This window comes from Antennarius striatus, chromosome 1 (genome assembly GCF_040054535.1).
Source record: "Antennarius striatus isolate MH-2024 chromosome 1, ASM4005453v1, whole genome shotgun sequence".
NCBI classification, from domain to species: domain Eukaryota; kingdom Metazoa; phylum Chordata; class Actinopteri; order Lophiiformes; family Antennariidae; genus Antennarius; species Antennarius striatus.
The window spans coordinates 16,212,557-16,236,024 of record NC_090776.1 but is presented as its reverse complement, the minus strand read 5'-3'; the positions used below and the strand labels follow the sequence as shown (position 1 = coordinate 16,236,024).

At 41.9% G+C, this 23,468-nt stretch overlaps 1 protein-coding gene across 3 annotated transcripts; it reads right to left on the bottom strand.

The window, feature by feature from the left end:
• Positions 1 to 62: 62 nt before the first annotated feature.
• Positions 63 to 9,644, bottom strand: def8 (differentially expressed in FDCP 8 homolog). Of its 3 annotated transcripts, XM_068321444.1 has the most exons (12): positions 9,519 to 9,644; positions 8,578 to 8,700; positions 5,645 to 5,739; positions 5,398 to 5,547; positions 4,844 to 4,985; positions 4,423 to 4,587; positions 3,883 to 4,010; positions 3,206 to 3,319; positions 2,919 to 2,999; positions 2,263 to 2,403; positions 1,865 to 1,974; positions 63 to 1,186 (listed from the first exon to the last, which is right to left on the bottom strand). In XM_068321444.1, exons 2-12 carry the CDS (start codon positions 8,684 to 8,686, stop codon positions 1,099 to 1,101), a joined length of 1,323 nt encoding a protein of 440 aa, XP_068177545.1. In that variant the 5' UTR covers positions 8,687 to 8,700; positions 9,519 to 9,644; the 3' UTR covers positions 63 to 1,098. The 3 variants fall into 3 exon arrangements, with proteins under 3 accessions (XP_068177545.1, XP_068177555.1, XP_068177563.1); XM_068321454.1 differs by lacking the exons at positions 8,578 to 8,700; positions 9,519 to 9,644 and adding an exon at positions 6,303 to 6,690; XM_068321462.1 differs by lacking the exons at positions 63 to 1,186; positions 1,865 to 1,974 and having other exon boundaries at positions 2,266 to 2,403; positions 2,787 to 2,999.
• Positions 9,645 to 23,468: the final 13,824 nt, after the last annotated feature.

The following is a 23,468-nucleotide window of genomic DNA, read 5'->3' as shown; positions in this document are numbered from 1 at the left end:
CTGGGGACATAATCGATCCAGAGGTTTTACTTGAATTGAACACCACACTTGATTTAATGCACTTCATTACTTTATTCATGCTACTCTGACATGTTTTCTATTACGGCATTACTTTTACTTAACAAAGAAAAAAAACAAAAAAACAAAAAACACAGTATGTCATGCTGAAAAGTAGCATAGTCAAAACTAATTATTTTAAAACAAATAATTGAGGTCAACATTTACACATTAGCAAGTGTCACTTTACATATTTGTCACCTGTGGATAAAAAAAAATTCTGAAGTTATTTTAAGACTGAAATCATTCACGTGGTACTAAGTGTGTGAAGATGTTTGGATAACAGCTGTATGTAACCTGACAATTTTAGGTGCACACATGTTCACAAGTATTCACATCTGTTTGCAACACACTGCACTAGACTGAACCGGACTTAATGTAGATCAGACCGACTACAATAAGTTTACAGTTCCGAACAAATGATTAAAAATAAAAGTTAACCCTCTAGTTCATTTGCTCTTTTTTGGTAAATAATGACTCCTTTTTAGACTGTACTTGTAATGCATGCTTTGGTCAGATATTGAATATATACTGCCTTTCTGAATTCATTTTCAAAATAAAAGCATGCATATGGAAGCTAAAAGTGAAAACTGTTTCATGTACGATAATCTTGATTTGAGTATGTTCAGTATTCTTCGATAATGTAGGCAGCATAAGGCTGGTAAATTGATCTAAACTCCTGCATGCATAATCACCGGCTGATTAGGTGGCTTTTCCCTGTGTAGGGCATTTATTTAAAACATTTATACAAGACACACATAGACACAAAGCACTCACACAAACAGTGTTCAGTACATCAAATTCAGTATGGATTAAAAAGTCAGATATAAAATATATGTGTGTGTCAATTTCAGTCGGGTTTCTTAGCACCCTGCTTAATACATAGTGCACAGAAAGATAAAGACATTGCAGTATAATCATATGCACAAAAGAGCACAAAGACAATAATGAAACATTCGTCTTCTATCAGACCTTTTTGATCAAGTAGAACAGAAAATGTGGCAAAGTGCAGCATCAGTAATATCAGGAGATCTTCTACAGTCAGGCATCCTTCACGTCGTCATCCTGCTTGCGCTCAGTCATTCGGGCACAGCGAGGACATGTTGTGGAGTTGTCATAGTAACAATCTCTAAAGAGACAAATAACGAAACCAAAACTTTTTTTAAGCAATATATTTAGTGGTTTGAATTCTACACAATGTAAGGGTAGGGCAGAAATCCTCAAGCAACATTTAGTGATACAGTGTGAGCTCTGTTAAAACATTTATCGTGTCAAAGGTTGAGGACCCACTGCCACAAGAGAGGCTGGTCAATAACAAGTGGGTCCAAACTTCCAAGTAAACAGTGGATTTGGGCAGATGGGTAAATGACAATCAGCATTATTAAAACTTTCATTGCAGCTTAAATAAACATGCAGTGGTCCGCTTTGTCCTCTCTTTCACTCTCAAATCATTTCTTTTACATTTCTTTTAGAGACAAAGAGAAAGCAAAGGAAAGACTGATCTCTATTTTAATGAAGTGTTAGGCTCTTCAACAGTAAATTAAAAAAATTCCAGTGGAGACTAAAAGTTAAAATCTTTAACCTTCCTCAACATTGGGCAGGCTTGAAAGAAAAAGCTGAATCAGCACCTGTGAGTAAAGCTGACCATGACTATGAAAGCCCTGAGGTACTCCATCACATCTGTCCTTGTCTCAGACGTGTCACTCCCCATCAAAGGGACATTACTGGGATTACTAGTAGCTCCACACAGACCAGAGCAGCCCATTTTGGTTCTGAGGTGTTTGATTACATAAGTACACGGACTAACCTGTGGAAGACAGCAGAACACTCGTGGCAGACTGAGGTGTGACTGTCAAAAGGGAACAGGATGTCTCCTTCCTTACAAAGCTCGCACACAAATCCTTTGGCCTGGCAACGCTGCACATAAACAAACACACAAGACGGAAAGTTGGGTTTTCAGGGGTCCTACATATTTCTACTTACAGCTAACACACACACCAATTCTGACTTCACAAGATCGACATGGGAAGAATATACTGTATATACTGTTGTGTCAAGCAAAAACTGCATTTCAGATCACTTTCAAGAACAGCCAATTATTCAGAAAGAAAACTAACTAGTGAATCACGTTATTGTAAGGGCTACAAGGTTACATTGTGAGCTTCCAATTAAGAATTACTCTTTGTGTGTCAAGTATCAGCTCACCTCACAGTCTAGTTTAATGTGCTTTGCAAAGGTGGTGTGGATCTCAGTGAGAGAGCAGCTGAGTCGGCCGCTGGAGATGTCGATCAAATCCTGTAGCGAATACATGTCATCGTTCTCCACAAAGTGTTGCCGGTCTTGTAGCTGGAGGAGGAAACGTGCAAGACCAATTTAAAAGAAAAGTTACAAAAGAACAAAAAGTGTGCAAGCTGCATAACACTGGATCGTATCTTATTGAGGAAATATAAATCACGTGTTGCCTCTCATCCAAGAGACTTTGTGTTAAAGAAACTAGCTTTGGATAACTATGACCTGGATAACAGAACCTACACAGACATATACCTGTATGTAACATCAATTTGCATTATTTAAATGACCAAATCAATGATCATAAATCAATTTTGGTAAAATCACAGTATCTGAACTAATACTAAATATGAACTCAAGTCAAATTTATATTATTTATGTATACTAAGAAATATACTGTAGTGTCAATGTGATGAGGAACCCGTAAAACTAAAACTCACCTGTCACCACGAGGTGGCGGTGTTGTAACATATTTCTTCCAGGTTACATGAAGCCATATGACGCCAGTATACATATTTTGATGCTACACGAACTAACTGCATCATGGAACGAGTTTGTATAGCGATGCTGACCTGTAATAATAGGCGAGCCTCCATTGCCTCCTTACAGGTAATAAAATAGGGTTTCATCAACAGAATGTCTTGACGGAGTTTCTGTAACAGAAAGCACGACCACAGCTTTTAGCAGTAACTTAACACAGATTACCTTCCTCAATACTTGTGACTACAACAGACCAAATGAAACCTGTTCAGTGTTATAAAGGATAAAATAATTGTTGTAAAAGAACTATGGATGACTTAGAAGAACAGCTCCACAAAACAACGGCCTTTACCGCGTATTTAAAGATTCAACTACAAACCCTGATCTCAACCAGTTCCTCCACAAAGTTAAACAGCAGCGGATTGATTTCTTTCAGCTTTAACACGGGTCGTGACATCATCAGAGCCAGGTAGCGCATTGAAGAGCGGCAAACCTGAAAAAGAGACCTGCTGGTAAAACACACTTTGGTTGAAGATGCTAAAATGAACACACATTCTCACAGTTTTTCAAAACCAGTACAGTCACACTGTGACTGGTGGATGGCCTGAATACCTCAATATGCATCATATGACAAAGAATCACAATCTTTATCACATCTCGATTGAATGCTGGCTGGCTTTTATAAGGAGGTGATTTTATCCCAGTGGGTATGTAATTTAATCATGCTAATTGTGTAAACATCAAACTGAATTCCCTTGGGAAAAAAGCTCCCCAACTACCACACAATGAAATTTTTCACAGTCTCTGTAGCACTACTCATGACATGTTAACTGACCTTAACATTTATAATGAGCGGAATGCTCGCTTTTGGTTTATTTTAAGCTTGTGTAATACACAACGGGAGAATTGAAGACTCAACAAGGGCAAATGTGAATTTTTAAAAAATGACTCGAATCCTCACATGGTTAGATTCAGTGTTGCATCCTGTTTGACAGGGGCAGAAAAGATGAACATTTTAGCATGTTGGGTGTCTTTTGTCGTGGTTGACGACGGTACCTTGCGTGGTTCAAACTCCCAGTTGTGGATGACACGAGCTGGGACGATAGCTGTGTCGTTCCAGTGGCACGTGCCGCAGTAATACTGGCCTGTGTAGTCACACTGTCTGGCTTCAGTCGGCACACCCCCTGTAATAAAATGACAGCCAAACTCTGATTTAGATTAGCCTTTAGATTATTACATATGCTATAAAGGTATGTCAGATTATACTTGTGCTCATATTTTTTTTATGTATTTATTAATATCTGTTATGCAATTTATGGATGTTTGGAAACTTTAGTCACAACTATTTGCACATTCCTGGAGAGGAAACACTTCTGCCCAATCCCAATTCTTCTTTTGAGTGTTAATCTAAAAACACTCCATTTGAAGGGTTAGATGACCACTTTGTCTCTATTCCTTAAAGATATGAGAAACCAAAAGTAAAGAAGTAATGCTAAGACTAAGGGGTAGAATTGCGTTTGGGGTTTCGAATACCGTTTTCTTGGTATTCCATTTAAATGAATGAATCGGAGATTGGCGATGTGGATTTGAACTCACTCAGTGAAATAGGTGTGCGACATTCTGCACAACGGTAGTCTTGCCTGTCCAGTCCAATCTCAGGGCAAATACTGAGCTCGTACTCAGACTGGTGACTGACCTTTGACCTGACACAGGGCTTGGTGATCATGTTCATACACTTACTATGGCAACGATAATAGCAACCTGAAAGAAGGCAGGGATAGGAAAAAAATTAGTCCTCACCACTACCAAATTAATAAATTACAAAACTGACTCAAAGGAACACACAAACATGACAGTATGGATGTGGAAGTTTGTGTATTATATTTTGAGAATGTACAAACTATGTGCACTTAAACACTTAAAACATTATATATATATATATATATATATATATATATATATATTTATATTTGATATATATATATATCAGACAAATACACTGTATAATATGTGCCACCTGTGCAGGTGTACCAAGTCTGGATAAGGCCCCAGATGATTGTGCTACACTTGTCACAGGTCTGTTTCACACTTTTGCTCTTTTCCTTGGAAAAGCGGTGCTCCAGTACAATCCTCAGATTTGGCTCTTCCTCCTCAGGATCCTTAAAACGGGACAAAAATGCCAAAACGGAGTCAACAAAGATCACCACCAACTTGCACTAATTTCTTTTAAGGTGTTTTAATAAGTCTTATGTTGCAGGACAGTCATTCCTGAAACAGAATGGGAATGACAACCCTCAACCTCCAGTTTACAATAATCGAAAAAGAATAGAGCAGCAAAATAAACTACTAGGACCATGAAAAACAGAACTTGTGAAAGTAAGTCGTTACACAAAGAACAGAGCTCAAACTGATGCACAAAACAATAAATCAATGATTTCACTGTCCTGCATGACCCAAGACTGTAAATAACAAACTTTAATTTAATTATGATGACGCAAATAGTCAAATGAAGATTACAGAATAATCACACCATGTTAGCTTAATCAGACACAGATGGATTCAATTCTAAACCTTGAGTTCCTGAAGTTTGAGGCGAAGGTGGATAAGTTTCACTACTGTGTCCTTCTGTCTCTCTGAATGCTCTGGCAGCTCCAAGATCAGCTTTTTACACTCCTCTATGGCCAGTTTCAGCTGTTCAATGTCCGATGCCACAAAAGAACCCTGTAAAAAGTAAATAGAGCGAGAGTTTGACTCAACATAGATATTCCAAGAAAATTTCCTGTAAGAACTCACAGTCGAAGACGAAAGCTTTACTCACCATAGGCCTGGAGAAATGGTCCTCAGCTAAACCGAGGTCCATGGTCCGATCTGAACTGTGAGTCCTGGTCCCAGAGAATAGTTCAGATCTTGCTTCTAAGGAAAAAAAGGAAACAGGCAGCCCCACATAAAACACTGTTCACCTTGTGAGCATGCACACTATGGTCTGGTAAGTGCACTCAGTCATGTACTACGATTTCATACACATGACTGCGGTCATTCCAGATAATACCAACACTCCTGACTCACCACGAGAATAAGACAAAAGCTCAGACTGTATGACTGAAGAAATCCCAACAGTTCTGGTAATGTGTAATGAATCACACTGATAAGACAGACGCCTACAGCACCATTAAACATGTGGCTCAGCCAGATTTTTAGACTCTGAAGTGCTGATTATTTGTGCCTACATTTTTACAATCAGCTGTATTGTTCAAAGTCGTACAAATCTAATGGTTAATATTCAACCAGCACTTCTTTAATTGCAACTCTGAGGTTAAATGACACTTGGCTACACAACCAGGAAATGCACAGCTGTTAAGAAATACATTTATATTTTTAAGAATGAAACTGACATCTTGATTTCAAAATACAAACACAAAACTGAAATGAGGAACTTCAAATTAGGCAAGCATGACTATAAATTGACGGAAAATTACCTGCATACACTTCAGAACCAAACATGTTGAGTGGATTCACTTTTTGAATTCCAGAAAAAGAATACAATAAGTACCCCCCAAAAAAACAAACAAACAGCTGAAACCGGAGAAATCAAATCAGCCCGAAGCACATCTCTCAAACTTCTGCTCTCAAAAATATATTTAATTCGTAAACGCTAAAATACAGGAAGTATTACCAAGTACTGCTTGCAATAAAGTAAAGCTTTTCACTTCTTCTGGTTCAGCAAGTTTCCAACTTCCTTTCCAAAAGGTTAGAGTCACTGGCAAAAGCCTTCATGGTCGTTTGTTGTTCTGGATAAAAACAGTTTGAACTGAGCAATAATTTGTTCACATTAGTGTCGTGGAAGACCCCCTGCAGCATGCAGCAAGTGACTGATAGCAATATGATCTAAACACCCACTGTATTCCTTACTGCAGTATATACGCACCAGTAAGTGACTTTCAGAGAAGCAGAAACCACAACACCAGGAAATGCCCCTTTCTACAACAGGCATATTGTTTAGAACAGAAATGTTCAGAACTCATTTCAAAACTCTCAAATCTTTCAGTCGATAGATCATTGAAATATTATCCTTCAAAACACAGATGAGAGGCAGTTAAATAAAACTACTTACTAATAAAATCTATTGATATTGATAAAAATGTCTTGATATGCTCTGAAGTAAAAGTCCAAGTTTAAACAATAAATATGAGATGAAAGGCATTAACTAACCATCATTTATTATTATTTTATCTTTTTCATGTGAAATTGATTTAGCTTTTTTATTAGTTCTGGAGCATTATACAAGATAATCCCTCTTCATATTTCAGTATTAGTTCCACAGAGTGATGTCTACTGACCAAGACCTTTGGACTGTCCCAAATTCCAGCTTCAAAAAATACAATCATGGTATTGCAAATTCAGCTTCCACAATCTTAAACTATCTTTCACGTGGTATGAAAGCTAGAATCAGTTGATAGTTTTACAAAGGTTTTGAATAATATTTTATGCACATGAAATACTTGAGTAATTTTCATTTGTCATTTCATTTGAGTTTTCCTCTTTGCAGTTTTTCACCTATTCTCTAATGAAGTTAAAATGCATGGGCCAGATACAGTTATGTTCATAATAACAGCACTGTGTCTAAAAATGCAAGTAAAACTCAAAATTCTTCAAATATTTTTTTATTTCAATGCACACAAATGCATTGGGGACACTGCACATTCTATTTCAAAGTGTGTAGCTAGCTGTCTAAGCTAGGACATTACCGCACAATGCTACCGTAGCCTGAACGAACTCCCACTCGGGGATGGCCACGCCCTTTGGCATGTCAAGCAATCAATAACGTGAATCGCTCTCTCCAATCACAGAGCGCAATTTACTATATATGTAGAGACCTGAAATAATGTGATTTTCATAATAGGACCCCTTTAAACTAATATTTAGTAGCATAACTTGCATAACTCCAGGTGCCGGTCAACAGGCATTTCAGCCCTGGACAGTTGTACCAGGTTCCACAATTCCTCTGCGTTTCTTGGTTTTGCAACATGAGCAGCTTTTTTTATGCCAGTCCACAAGTTTTCTATGGGATTGAGGTCCAGGGATTGTGATGGTCACTCCATTAGTTGGACGCTATTTGTCTTGAACCATGATTTTGCATGTTTGCGGGTGTGTTTGGGGTTATTGTCTTATTCAAACACACATTTCAAGGGTATCTCCTCTTCACAACAATGTGACTACTTCCAGTATTATGGTGGACTCAAACTGATCCATGATACCTGGTGTGTGATAAATAGGGCCAAGACAATAGTATGAGAAACATCCCCATATCAAGATGCTTGCATCATCATGTTTCACCATCTTCACTTTGCACTGTGGCTTGAACTCAGTACTGCTATTTTTTAAACATTATGTTGGTTAACTTTCTGTAAAATGTTATCATATTCAATGACATTTTCCACTTTTCTTGCTTTGAAATAGAATGTGAAGTGTCCCCAATGCATTTGTGTGCATTAAAATAAAAATTATTTGAAGCATTCTGAGGTTTACTCACATTTTTAGACACACTGCTATTATTATGAACATTGCTGTATGTACTGTAGTCTCTGGATGCAATTTAATTTTTCCAAAGGACTGATGAATCAGGATAACAATCACCAAAACTGTCTCCACATTTACTTTGGGTTAGCAATAATGTGTAAATAAAACATATGAATTCAAGAGACTTTTAAAGGTGGTCATGATTTGCTTGTGAAAAGCTTCAACACACTTTACCTTGCTGCGGGGGCATCTTCCCTCCTTGTGGACCATCTTCGTCCTCTCCACGATCAAAAGGATTGAGGCGGGTTTGGCGAAAAAGTGCAAGTCTCTCATCGTACTCCATTTCATTAGCAACATCTGATGAAGACAAAACAAGAAAACGGCATTACAGTCACACTAGTTCATTTTTCTGACCATGGCCTTTTTAAGTAGCAGTCACACAGTTGCTATGTGCAGTGCTTTCCCATTTGCATCCTGATTCAAACAATCCACAATTTCCCAAACAGAGTCAAGTATTGCATTAACAAGTTTGAGAAAAGGCTGCACAGCTCTTTAAAAATTAACATCATGGTCGAGAGAGACTGTTTCTCATATTCAGAACTGAAAATGGTGATGTAGGAAGTGTAAGCAAACAGTCTGACACCAGAGGATTCCTCAGCCTCCACATTTCATGAGTAACTGTGTGCTCCTTGCCATAAAAAAATAAAATAAAAAAAACTTTACTAGCGTTTTAAGGTAAATAAAATCACAATCCTCTTGTAAATACCAGCGTCAACAGGCGCAGACAGAATCTAGATGTCCAAATACAGACATGTGTCAATATTTATTTTACGATCCGGACAGATTTTAGCTTGAAAGAACACGAGTGGGAGCCTCACGTCATCAAGTACACCCAATCAGAGATGCTGTTTACAGTCTTCTATACAAAGCGCCAACCAATATTATCAATTTATATAGTATAACCAGTTTGACTTGTCCTGTTTCGACTATTACCGTTCAACAAGTAAGCCATGAATATAACTACAGCTGTTGTAGCAGAATGAAAGCGCCCGTCCACATCAACACACAGCTGCCCAGTCAGCTACTGTTAGCTTGCTAACTAGCTTCAAAAGCACCCAATCTTGTTTGAAGGAAGTGTTCGCTAAATCTGGGGGTCGATATGATCGATACCTTACCCCGTTTTGACCTGGTTCATAATCAACGATCTGCTATCGGAATATATATTCTACAGTCTGTGGTAATTATAGGTAGTTTCCCGTGTTGTCTCGCCTATGACTTCTGAAACATCACGGAAGAATAACATCAAAAAGCAGCTGTTATGTATGAATATCCGGTAAGAATTTTCAAAATAAAACTCCTCGTAGGTAATCCCAAGTTTAATAAATAGCAAATAGTTTTTATTGTTTTTGATAATTTTGTGGTTTAAAAAAATGAGCGCAGATGAAAAAAAAAACACATTTTAGATACATAAAAGAAAAACACAATTTTTTTCCAACTTGACATTTGATGGCATTTCCTGGTATGACCCTGATCCACCCAGGTTTCCATGCCCAGGTCATAAACTCACCATTCAACCTTTTTATCATGTCATGAAAAATTATCCTAAATCCTAAAATAAAAAATTGTTGCAATTCATTTGAAATCCTCATTTTTATTGTTACACAACCAACCTACAAAAGATTACAACCAGTTTTATTTGTACCACACTACTCATCCATATTTTCTTATTTTTTTCAGCTGAAAATCAGATGCTGTTAAGTTTGATTCTTACAACGAAGTAATTTTCGTCTCTGATTTAAATATTCATGCTAACACAGAAAATGAACTGTGTGTGTCTCATTAAGAGAGGAGTATGTCAGTGTGTATGTAAACCAATTCACTCTTTTAATCACACCCTACATCTTATTTTGATCTTTGACCAAAAAAAATTGAATCTGTATAGTCTTTCCACAAAATTTTCATCTGTCATATCATTATTTAATGACATTTATATTTTTAGTACTTCATTACAAAAAACAATAACATAAACAGTAGATGTCTATCTGATTCTATCAACCCTTAATACATTATTGTGTCTAATTGTAATAGAAGGCTCTTACTCTAAATTTAGTCCGTGATAAATTGATCGTCTCGTTAACAATGCTGCAGGCGCATAAAGAACAACTCTTGTTTCTGTTACCCTCTTAAAGAGAAGATTCTCAAAAACAAATGAGACACTGCATGTTCCATTGCATAACCATGAAATATGCAAAATCTATGTTGCATGCATCAAACAGTAAAACAAGATAGAAACTTGAAGAGTTGAAGAGAGGCAAAATGGACCGACATTTAAAAAAATAAAATAAATACACGGACACCTCCATGACATGGGAGACGCCTGAGGGATGTGGCGCATTTTTACTTGCAGTTCGCGGCTACAGACGGCGGGCGCTGCTCCTCCAGTTAATCCGGTGATAGCTCCACTCAGTTCAGCCAATCAGATCGTTTGGTTTCCCTACACTGTCAGCGTACCAGGAAGTGAGACAGCTCGCTGCCGCTGTGAGTTCACCACTACAGCGGAGCACAGAAGAAGGGAGACAGCATAGCTCCAAACAAAGGGAGGTTAACGAGGAAAACCGCTGGTTAATAATTAGTGGATGAAATTTATGTTTATTCCTCTGTCAGGCAGTTCAAAACCAATTTACCTCATATGGTCTGAACAAGTAGCATGAATTAAAAGTGGTAACATGAAGCGCCACTATGAAACAAAGCACAGATCTTTTGCGCAGAATTATCCCCTGAAGTCCGAGATGAGAGCAAAATGACCGAGAAAAATGCGAACGAATGTTCACTAAAGGTATGGTGGAGTTTGGGGCAACATAAAACATCTTTTAGTGATGTTTTAAAATACAAAACAATCCAATAATAACCAAAATGGTTCAGTCCAGGTACCAGGCTGGCCTGACAGCGTGCCACAATGCGCTATTTAAGCCACACCCAGGTAGTGCCTCGGTTTGGCCCCTGACCCGGAAGCGGATCAACGCAGCCTCCTCAGGTGAGCGTCTCTCACACATTTTGTGTGGATGTGGGGGAAACGCTTAGGCGCCGAGTGTGCACCCTCGAGCGCACTACCGCAACAGTTTGTTTAATGCGGACACGTGAGTGTGGACCTGCCGGACAATGTGCACGAAACAGTCTGAGCAGGACCGCGGTCCTGGGGTCCTGCCAGCAAACATTGAGAGCGCAGCTGCGGCTGCTTTCCTGGGCGAGGGAGAGAGGTGCGCGGAACAGAGATGGACGGAGCGGTCTCTATCGCTCCATCACTGCCTTGCTATTGGGTAGGTGCTCCTAAAGTCTTTGCTAACTTCTAAACTAACTTCTAAATTTGGGAGCACCAGTGCTACGAAGAAAAAGAGTTCATTTTGAGCCCTACGAACATATAACAAAGGGGGAAACCAACCATTTTTAACACTATCAGACCAGCATAGTCACTGAAACAGGAGGCGGACAGACAACACTAACAAGCTGGAAGATTTTCAAACAGACATCAAACAATGAAGACACTAATGCCAGACTAAAGTTCATCTATTTCAATTCCACATTAATGTCAGTAACTGCCACCAAGCTGGATTGTGTTTTTGTATATCTGGTGAAAGCTTTTGACAGGGTGCCCAGAGAGGAACTGTTGTAATGTATGAGGAAGTCTGGAGTGGCAGAGAAGTATGTTAGAGCGGTGCAGGACATGTATGAGGACTGTAAGACAGTGGTGAGGTGTGCTGTAGGTGTGACAGAGGAGTTCAAGGTGGAGGTGGGACTGCATCAGAGATCAGCTCTGAGCCCCTTCTTCGCTATGGTGATGGACAGGCTGACAGATGACGTTGCGGTGTTGCGGTCCCAGGACAGGTCCTCAGAGATTTGCACACCCAGGAACTTGGTGCTGCTGACCCTTTCCACTGCAGCACCGTTGATGGTTAGGGGAGCATGTTGGGTGCGTGCTCTCCTGAAGTCCACAACAATCTCTTTCGTCTTCTCCACATTCAGATGGAGATTGTTGTTCTTGCACCACATAGCCAGGAGGCCCACCTCATTCCTGTAGGCTGTCTCATCGTTGATGTTGATGAGACCCACCACAGTCGTGTCGTCTGCAAACATGACGAAGAGGTTGGAGCTGAAAGTTGGTATGCAGTCATAGGTCAACAGAGTGAAGAGGAGGGGGCTCAGAACACATCCTTGGGGGGCTCCCGTGTTCAGCGTGATGGTGCTGGAGGTTTTGTTACCAACTCGAACAACCTGTGCTCTCCATGTCAGGAAGTCCAGCAGCCAGTTGCATATGGAGGTGTTGAGTCCAAGCTGGTCCAGTTTATAGATGAGCTGCTGGGGGATGATTGTGTTGAATTATGAGCTGAAGTCAATGAATAGCATTCTGGCCTACGAGTCTTTGGTCTCTAGGTGGGTGAGGGTTGAGTGTAGTGCAATGGAGATTGCGTCATCAGTCGAGCGGTTGGACCGGTAAGCAAACTGAAAAGGGTCCAGGGTTGAAGGGAGGGCAGACTTGATGTGCTGCATGACTAGCTGCTCGAAGCACTTCATGAGGATGGGAGTGAGTGCAACTGGGCGGTAGTCGTTGAAGCTGGATGGGGGCGACTTCTTTGGGACTGGGATGATGGTGGTGGCTTTGAGGCAGTTGGGGAAAACAGCCTGGCTCAGGGAGATGTTGAGGATGTCTGTGAAGACATCTGTGAGCTCATCAGCACAGTCTCTCAGGACACGACCAGGAATGTTGTCAGGACCTGGGGCTTTCCGTGTGTTGGTCCTTCTGAGGACTTGACTCACGCTGTCCGGAGAAAGCGTCAACACCTGGTCGCCAGGAGGGGGGTGGAGCCTTCTGTGCCGGCATGCCGTTGTCTGCCGCAAAGCGCGCAAAGAAGTCATTCAGCTGATTCAGCAGAGTGGTGGAGCTGTCGCAGGAGTGCGGAAGGGGCTTGTAGTCCATAATGGACTGAATCCCCCGCCACAGGTTCCTGGTGCCTCTGCTGTCGCTGAAGTGGGTGGCGATCCTCCTGGATTACTGTCTCTTGGCCACTCGGATGCCTCGTGACAGGTTGGCCCTAGCTGTCCTTAGGCCTACCTCGTCCCCAGCTCTGAAGGCCACGGTCCGCGCCTTCAGGAGCCTGTGGACTTCACCTGTAATCCGAGGCTTCTGGTTGGCTCGAACAGAGATTGTTCTGGTGACCATGACATCATCCATGCATTTCCTCATGTACGCAGTGACGGTCTCCGTGTACTCTTGGAGGTCTGTGGTGTTGTAGTGGGTGGCTGCGATTTGAATACGCTCCAGTCTGTGGTTGAAAAGCAGTCCTGGAGTGCCTCAGACGACCCATCAGGCCACACCCGTATCTGCCTTTTCACAGGTTTAACGACTCTAACGAGCGGTCTGTATGCGGGCGTTAGCATAGCAGTGATGTGGTCTGACACCCTAAGGTGGGGGAGGGCGCTTTGTATCTTTATGTGTCATTTAGACATTGTCCAGGATGCTAGCTCCTCTGGTGGCAAAGTTGATATGTCTATGTAATTTTGGAAACACACTCTTGGGGTTTGCATGGTTAAAGTCCCTCGCCAGAATGAGGACGGCATCTGGGTGGGATGTCTGCTGCTCACTGATGAGATGGTAGAGTTCATTCAGTACCTCACCCCTGTTGTTGCTGGAGGTGGGAGGGACGTATACTGCCACCAGCAATATGGCAGAAAACTCCCTGGGCAGGTAGAATGATCATAAGCTCCACCAGAGGAGAGCAGTGTGTGCAAACCACAGCAGCATCGCGGCACCAAGCAGTCCCCCGCCGCAGGTCTTCCCCCCCTCAGCGAGCACTCTGTCAGCCCGATAGTACGTTAGCCGGTCCAGCTGAATGGCACAGTCCGGGACGCTGTCAGTGAGCCATGTTTCCACAAATACAAAGACACAACACTCATCCACAGACTTAGTTGATGATCGGAGTAGGCGGATGTGGTCTAGTTTATTGTCCAGCGAGCGTACGTTGGCGAGTGTGATGGTCGGGATAGTCGGCAGGTGAGAGCAAGCCGCTAGCCTAGCCCGGATGCCTCCGCGCTTGCCCTGCTTCTGGTTTCGCATGTTCCGCTTGTGGCGCTTCCACTGCTGGCGGGGAGCAGGAGTAGGGGTTGGTGGTTGAGCAGGCCTCCGGAGCAGACAGCAGTCGCGCAAGCACTTCCGCGTCAGCTGGGTCCAAGTCCAAAAAAGTTGTTCTGCGCATGTCAAGCAGAAACTCACGGGAGTATGAGTGCCTTGGGGTAAGTAGACATGACGAAGATGGACGTGACAAAGATGGGCAAACACACGGAGAGACAAGACAAAAAAAACACGAAAAAACCGCTGTATCGGGAGAGAAAGGAGCCACTGCGTGTGCACGTGCCACCATCCTCTTGCGAAAAAAAATTTTAAAAAGTAAAAAATGAAGATGAAGATGCTGAGGTTCTCTCTGGGAGTGACCAGGATGGATAGGACCAGGAATGAGTACATGAGAGGGACAGCACAAGTTAGAGGTTTTGGAGATAAAGTCAGAGAGGTCAGACTGAGATGGTTTGGACATGTCCAGAGGAGAGATAGTGAATATATTGGTAGAAGGATGCAGAGTTTTGAACTGCCAGGCAGGAGGCCTAGAAGAAGACCAAAGAGGAGGTTTATGGATGTAGTGAAAGAGGACATGAAGGTAGTTGGTGTGAGAGAAGAGGATGCAGAAGACAGGGTTAGATGGAGGCAACTGATTCCCTGAAGGGAAAAGGTGAAAGGAGAAGAAGAAGAATATTAATGTCACCAGCAGTATAGCAGCAGTATTTCAGACACCATCGAACCAAGCACTGGATGCCCCCAGGGACGTGTGCCCAGCCCATTTGCTGTTCACTCTCATAGCGCATGACTGTGCAGTCAGATACAAAATGAAGCTGAAAATAAAATTTACGGATGATACCACAGTGGTTGGACTCATTAGCAGAAATGAACACAATACTTTACAGAGAGGAGGTCAAACACTTGGAGGGCTGATGCACAGACAACAATCTGGAGCGGGAATCTGACAAAACAAAGAAAATGATTGTCAATTTCAGAAAGTCTGTGCATACACCTCTCAGAATCAGTCGCTACACAGTATGAAGTTCGCAGTTCAAGTAATGCAGTCCTTTGACAGTTTTCAAACGATCACCAGAAGTCACTGGGATTGTCAAAACTGCCCAGTAGAGACCACGTTTCCTCAGGCAATAGAAATAACAAAATGTTCTAAGTACATTGCACAGAACCGTGCAGGAGAATGTGTTGATATGCTGCACCACCACCTGGCCTTCCAGCTGTACTATTACAAACACAGGATATGCAAAGGGTTGTTTGAGGCTGAAAAGATTATTGGAGTCTCCCTAATGTCTATTTCAGAACTTATTCCAGAGCTGATGTCTCAACAAAACACTTATGCATCACCAAAGATGGACCCTTGCGTATCTTGGAGATGATTGGATTTTGGTGATTATCTCATTCAAGATCTGGATATGGGAATTTATTAAGTGGTTTTTAACAGTGTGAAATAGGGTTGTGTTCATCACTTGAGAAATTGTGTTCATCTCTTTAAAAATGTGCGAAGCATCTGGCTATTAAAAATTAGGTTACATTTCCTCAAGACCCCTCTAAATGTCATAATGTTATTTCTATTGTAGAAGGAAATGTAGGTATTTTAGACAAATAATCAGACAGTACCAGAAACTGAGGGATGGAACTAGTATTGCTTGGATAACAGTTATGTTGAGGATTGTTGTTGCTGCTTGCACGTCTGTGTTCATGCCCTTCAATCCCTCTCACTCCCCATCTTCCTCTTTCCCTTTCACCTGGTAAAGCAGAGGACCAAACACCTCGAGTCTTGGATCTGAATGATGTTTCTCCAAGACAGAACCCTCAAATGAGGTTAGTGGTCCTAATTGGGAGGTACGAATATGTGTCATCAGTATAACAATAAAAAAGATGTATCCAGAGCTGATTTAGATGGAAACATAAAAGTCCCATTTTCACAAATAAGACATTTTGTGCTATACTAAATATTGTACTCTTATTCCTTAGTGTAAAAACAGACATCTGATAAATTGTGTCTGATTAATCATAATGCAGTAGTATTGTTTGGTCTACTATGTAAGACTCCATCTGGATTGGTATGTCGTAATAAAGATTTTTTTCAGCATCGAAGCAGAATCACATCTAACAATGACTGCACGGTACATTAGTTGGATGAAACCTAATGGGATGGTCTATTCTAGTGCATAAAAATAATTTTTGGATGAACAATGGCAGCTTTCAGTGTTCAAAGAGTTCACTGTAACGAAGCACTAGGCAAACACTGAATCACAATAAGCATAACTTTACAAAGCAAATAAAAGATAAAATGACAGCAAAGTCGACATGAGGAGGAATGGAGGCTATAAAACATCACAAGAAGAACCTCATGGAAGCTCTTGCTGCACTCATTTCCATTCATTTTGTGGAATGACATTAAAAATTGATACACTGACAAGCATGGACAAAAAGTCTGAGCAATTGACGACTCCCTCTAAAGTGAAACTCATGAAATTTTTCTGATATCTGAGTCAACTCCAATCAAACTCCATGTACCTGGAGTCAACTAATTGTGCAACGCTGCTATCATCGTCATAGCATCGTCCCTGTACCCAAGCGGAGACGCCCCACTGAGCTCAACGACTATCGACCAGTCGCTCTCACGTCGCACGTGATGAAGACCCTAGAGCGACTGGTCCTGGAGCTCATGCGTCCCCTGGTGCAGGGCGCGATGGACCCTCTCCAGTTCGCCTACCGGCCACAAGTTGGGGCTGATGATGCAGTCCTGTACCTCCTCCACCGGGCCCTCTCCTACCTGGATGTCGGGAGTTGTGCAGTGAGGGTGCTCTTTTTCGACTTCTCGAGCGCCTTCAACACCATCCAGCCCCGGCTCCTGCGGGAGAAACTGTCATCCATGGCTGTGGATCCCTACCTCGTGAGCTGGATCACGGACTATCTAACAGACAGACCACAGTACGTCCGTATGGGGAACTGTCTGTCATCAGTGGTGACCAGCAGCACCGGGGCCCCGCAGGGAACGGTACTCTCCCCCCTTCTCTTCACCCTCTACACAACAGACTTCCAACACAACTCGGGTACGTGCCACATGCAGAAGTTCTCTGATGACACTGCAATTGTGGCATGTATCAGGGGGGGTGATGAGAGGGAGTACAGGAGAGTGGTGACGGACTTTGTGGGGTGGTGTCAGCAGAACGAGCTTCAGCTGAACATCTCCAAAACCAAGGAGATGGTGCTGGATTTCCGGCGGGCACCACCCTCCCCACAGCCAGTAGTCATCGGGGGTAAGGAGGTGGACGTTGTGGGGACTTATAAGTACCTGGGGCTGCAGCTGGACAGTAGACTGGACTGGTCGCACAACCTGGACTGTGTATACAAGAAGGGTCAGAGCAGGTTGTACTTCTTGAGGAGGCTGGCCTCCTTCAACGTCAGCTCTAATCTGCTCAGACTGTTCTACCAGTCCATTGTGTCCAGTGTGCTGTTTCACGCCATTGTGTGTTGGGGTGGTGGTGCCAGGAAACGGGACACAGAGAGACTCCACAGGCTCATCCGGAGGGCTAGCTCTGTGATCGGTCAGGATCTGGACTCGATACAGACTGTCCTAGAGAAGAGGACTATGTCCAGGTTTAGGTCGATCCTGGGTAACACCACCCACCCCCTGCACACCACCATCACCCAGCAGAGGAGCTCCTTCAGTGGCAGACTGCTGTCACCAAGCTCCTCCACTGAGAGACTCAGGACCTCCTTTGTGCCTCGTGCCATCAGAGGGCACAACCACTCTCTCAGGAGGAGGGAGTCTGAAGCCGCAGGGTCATCAAGGTCGGGTGAGAAGGGATAGACGTGGGGGGCCTGGGACGCACTGTGGATGCACTGTGGGACACTTTGTGGGGGTCCTTAATCAGTTCACAGCTCGGCTCATTCACGTGTTACTCATCACACTTCATCGACACCCAAAGCTCTTTCTTCTCTTCTTCTCCCATGTGCCTATGCTTCCTTCCTTTTATTTTAGGCTATTCTTTTTCCTGTTGTTATAATTATGTAACAGCATGTATATAATGTTACTTGTACTTTCTGTCATGTGTGTATTTATTGTATTTATTGTATCTCTTGTGAGCAGATGTCACCTGAATTTCCCTTGGGATCATTAAAGTATCTATCTATCTATCTATCTATCTATCTATCTATCTATCTATCTATCTATCTATCTATCTATCTATCTATCTATCTATCTATCTATCTATCTATCTATCTATCTATCTATCTATCTATCTATCTATCTATCTATCTATCTATCTATCTATCTATCTATCTATCAACATGTACATTCATTCATTTTCACAACCGCTGCATCTGCTGTTGCAGGGAGCTGGAGCCTAGCTGGCTTAGGTGAGGTGGGGGAAACTCCAGGCGCGACACGAGTTAACATGAAGACGCAGACAAGCATGCACACACTCATTCTTACGCTCAATTTGGGACTGGCCAATTAACCTGAAGCACATGCTTTTGGATGTGGGAGGAAGCCAGAGAACCTGGAGAGAACCCACGCAGACACGGGGAGAGCATGCAAACTCCACAGAGAGCGGGACTCGAACTTGGAACCGCCTTGCTGTGCGGCGACAACGCTACCCACTGCGCCACTCTGCTAATTAAATCCAATATCTTTCTTACAACTGCAGTGGTCATGATCTCGGTGTGTGTTTTGTCTTTGTGTTTGTTTCACTGTTTCTGTCTGGAGTATTTCATATTTGAAAAAGTGTATTTGTTGGGAATTAAGGTTCCAGCTGGCAGCCACACTGACCACGCAGGAAGCAAAGGTTGTGTTCAAATCTTATTGCTGACAATCTTGATGAGTGCCAGTGACGTATGCTAGTGGTTCTGTGAAGCAGGGAAATAATTAACATACTATATCCAATAAACAATACGTTCAAACATGAAATTATTAAAATGCATAATTAAATTACAGAAATGAAATTAGTTAAATGCATGATTACATTAACATCAGTCAAACTTCAACTTAAATGCACAATAAATTGTAATCAATGAAGACAAACTTAACTTACAATGAAATATCAAAAGACACATGGCATACATCACCAGCTTCAGCAGCATGTGTTCAATGGCAAAGAGGAAGTCCTGCCCATTCTTGCCTATATTTGTAGGGGAGGCAATGACAGACAAGAAGAGCTTCCACCAGTTGGTTGAGTGGAGGGGAATTGTAGTCTGGTTTTTGAGGATATTTCTAACAGTCGCCCCCGGATTTGTGAAGCAAATACGTTAAACGGTTTTTTCGTCTGTAATGCCAAGGAGTCTGATTAATCTGGAAACAGGGCGTATGTATTCTCGACCCTGAATGATGATTTTAGCCCTGCGAACCATCTTCTGTTTCTGAGGAGTTCACTGGCAAAGTAGATTGCTTGGGGATGAGAAGAATCAGGCCGCCCCATCAACAACATATTTGGTGCAAATGAATCAAGATCGGAAAAGTTAAGAAATATACGCAGGGGGCTTTAAGTTCAACGTGTCAGTGAGGCAGTTCGATTGGAGGCCGAGTGTCAGCTCTTTGGGGTCTTCCTTCTCTGAAAGCCATAGTTCAGTTTTGTTTGACTTTGCATCTGGTGGGAGATGGTGTATTACAGAAGGATCATTGCTAGCCCATTGTCTAATGTCAAATCCACCTTCAGCCAGCAGGGGTCTCATTTTATTAATGAGGGACTTGGCCTCATAAGAGGAAGGGAAACTTTGGAGGCAGTTATCAACATAAAAGCAATACTGGACAGGTTGGAGGACCTCTTCATTACCTTTAGAGTAATCTTTGACATGTTTTTGGACTGCATAGGTGGCACAGCATGGACTACATGTTGTTTCAACAATGCGATGTGGGAAATACCAATGCTCGTGTGGTTGATCTACCTGGTCATGCGGGACCCTTTGAACATAGCCAGATTGTACAAATTTATCAAGCTCTTCTTGGTATTTTTTTTTTCAATAGTTCAGGGTCTTTGGACAGGCGTTTTTCTGTAGCACAGAGACGAGGCAAGGCAGCTTCTTTGGGAGCTTTAAAAGAGTGGAATGTTGGGAGCTCTTAGCAGTGGAGTGGCATAGAGCATTATACCATCTACCTCTACTCGCCTTGTCTTTGAATTGAGTAAATCAAGAGCCAGATTGTCTTGTTTAGATCGGGTAGCTGTCCTTACATCAATAAAGGGAAAGGTATCAATCTGCCAAAGTTTTTCTACATTTTGTAGTAATTCACTTTTGAAGCAAGACTGAAAGACAGTATGTTGATGAATTTGGACTATTCTGGCGGGTCCAGAGCCCAGCCTAGCCTGGTATGCACATCCAATGGGCCACCAGGGGGCCCCATGACAATTGGCTCTGTGGCTGTAATAACATGGGCATAATCTGTACAAGGGGGCATGCATGGTCAACAAGTTGCAATGGAACATTTCTGAGGTGGTGATACTGTTCTTGAAGCTGTCTCACAGGATATGTGTGTTCTGACAGGCCAAGATTGCAGTGAATGCATTACTGATTACATGTCTATGTGTTGGTCTGTTAATAGGGGAAATTTCAAAGGATACAGATGCTCCATTTAATTGCACTATATCTTGCCTTACTGTGCGTAGCGAGATGGTCTCGGGATGAGTTGTGAGGTCCAACAACTGAACAGCTTGAGGAAGGAGAATGGACCTGTCAGCACCATCATCAAGGACTGCGTGGTTTTTAAGGTTTTCTCCCCATTGTAGAGACACACATTGAAAATTTTCAACATGACTTTATGGGAATGATTGGGTTTGTCCATGTAAAGAAGCTCTGAGGGAGAGGATGTCAACATCACAATGGCTGATTTGGTTACGGTGACGTCATGGAGAATAGTTAGGTGAAACTCCTCGCAAATGTTACATGGCCTCTAATGTGCATTTATCCATTTTGTGCATCCTCCCACATTTACTGCATCTCTCTTCTTTGATTCATTTCAAGATGTCATTTTTAGAGAGCATTTTGAATTCTGGACATGAACCAAGAAAATGATCTTTAATATTACAGAAAGGACAGTTAGACTTGGGCTTAACTTGTACCTTCTCTTGGTTGATGTAGGTTTCAGAGGGTTGTGAAGGCTGCACAGAGGACTGTAGGGGGTGGCCTACCTACCACCACAGAAATCTACATGAGTAGGTGTAGAAGGAGGGCCACCCACATCATGACAGACCCCACCCACCCAGCACACAGTCTATTCCAACCCCTCCCCTCAGGCAGGAGACTACGGAGCATCCGGAGCAGGACCACCAGGCTGAGGAACAGCTTCTTTCCAGAGGCTGTTAGACAGCTGAACTCCTGTGGTGCTCTGTAGTCACCCTCACGACGCCCCGAGTGTCACCACAGACACACGGGGATTTGCTGCAATATGGTGCTTCATCAGGTGCAATAGATGGGGCACCAACACACTTAAGCTGCTGCGTTGTTACTAAATTTTGCTGTTCAGACACTTTAAACTTTAAACTTATATATTTTATATCTTAACTTTTTTTTTCTTCTTATTTATCTTACTTTTTAAACTTTTTTTCTAGTTTTTTTCTTAACTTATCTTATTTATCTTACATTTTTAACTTTTTTTCTAGTTTATCTTAACTTATCTTATTTATCTTATTTAACGACTGGGCTTACTGGCACCTTCAGAGACGTATTTTGTGACAAATAACAAAATAAACAATGAATTAATTAGACTTTATAGCGTTTAACTCTTTAACCCCTCTTAAACATATCTGAGTTTTTAATGTTTTTAGCCCATTTTCAAAACATGTTCTTATTATATTTAATTTCTTTTACCTAAATATTCATCTTATTATAAATCTTCAAATAACAATCTTTTAAACTTACCATCTTATTATTATTATTACAATCATTTCTAACTTATCAGCTTATTATCATTTCTAACTTGTCACATGAGCAGACTCTTTAAGACTGCTGTATAACTCCAACAAGCCACAAACAGCTGCTGAATTTCCAAATCTTGACGCCTTTTTACAGTTATTGGTCCCTCCATGTTTCCCTGCATTTCTGTGCTTTCCATATTTTTTTTCAGTTTGTGCGGCTCTGTTATCTGTGTCAGTAGCCAAACTCGTAACGTTGTCTTTTAGCAGCAATAATACAGCCATGCCACCATCTTCTAACTCCGTCGCTTCTTCTCTTTCCAGATATTTCAGTAGACGGGTCACAAGTGATATGCGGGATTTTCCTTTTACATCTGTTCTTTGTCCTCCTGATATGCCAAGAAAATCACAGACTTCAAGCAAATTATCTTTAGTTTGCTGATGCAAATTATCTGCTCCTTCTTCCCGAAGTTCTTCCAAAGCCGTCATCATGTCGTCAGGACAGGAGAAATCTTACTGTACAAAGGCTGACTCCGGACTCGACAGATTTTAATGTACGTGATGATCTCTGACTGGCCTCAGGTAGCGCACCCAATCTCCAGGCTCCATATCCCCTTGAACAGCATGTTCCTTGCCGTCACCTGCCCAGGTTAATTGGGGGGCTTTAGCTGCTCCAGACTTCGGTTGCCAGGCTGTGGACACCGGACATCTGAATAGCAATCCCAGCGGTGCCTCCAAAATGTTACACCCTTCAATGAGGGGGCGAAATAATCACAAATGTGACGAGAAATATTTCTAGTCAGTAACGTCTTTACTGTCGTGTGGGAAAAAGTGCCGCGAATCTCCAGAATACAAATCAAGACTCAAGCAATCGATCTCAGACGATCGGATCAAGACAGCACTGATGAACAAGGATAACATTGATATGTCTTGACTTTTAACAATAACAAAATAAACAATGAATTAATTTGACATTTTAGCATTTAACTTTTTAACCCTTCTTAAACACATCAGAGTTTTTAATGTTTTTAGCTCATTTTCAAAACACGTTCTTATATTTAATTTCTTTTAACTAAATGTTCATCTTATTATAAATCTTCAAATAACAATCTTTTAAACTTACCATCTTATTATTATTATTACAATCATTTCTA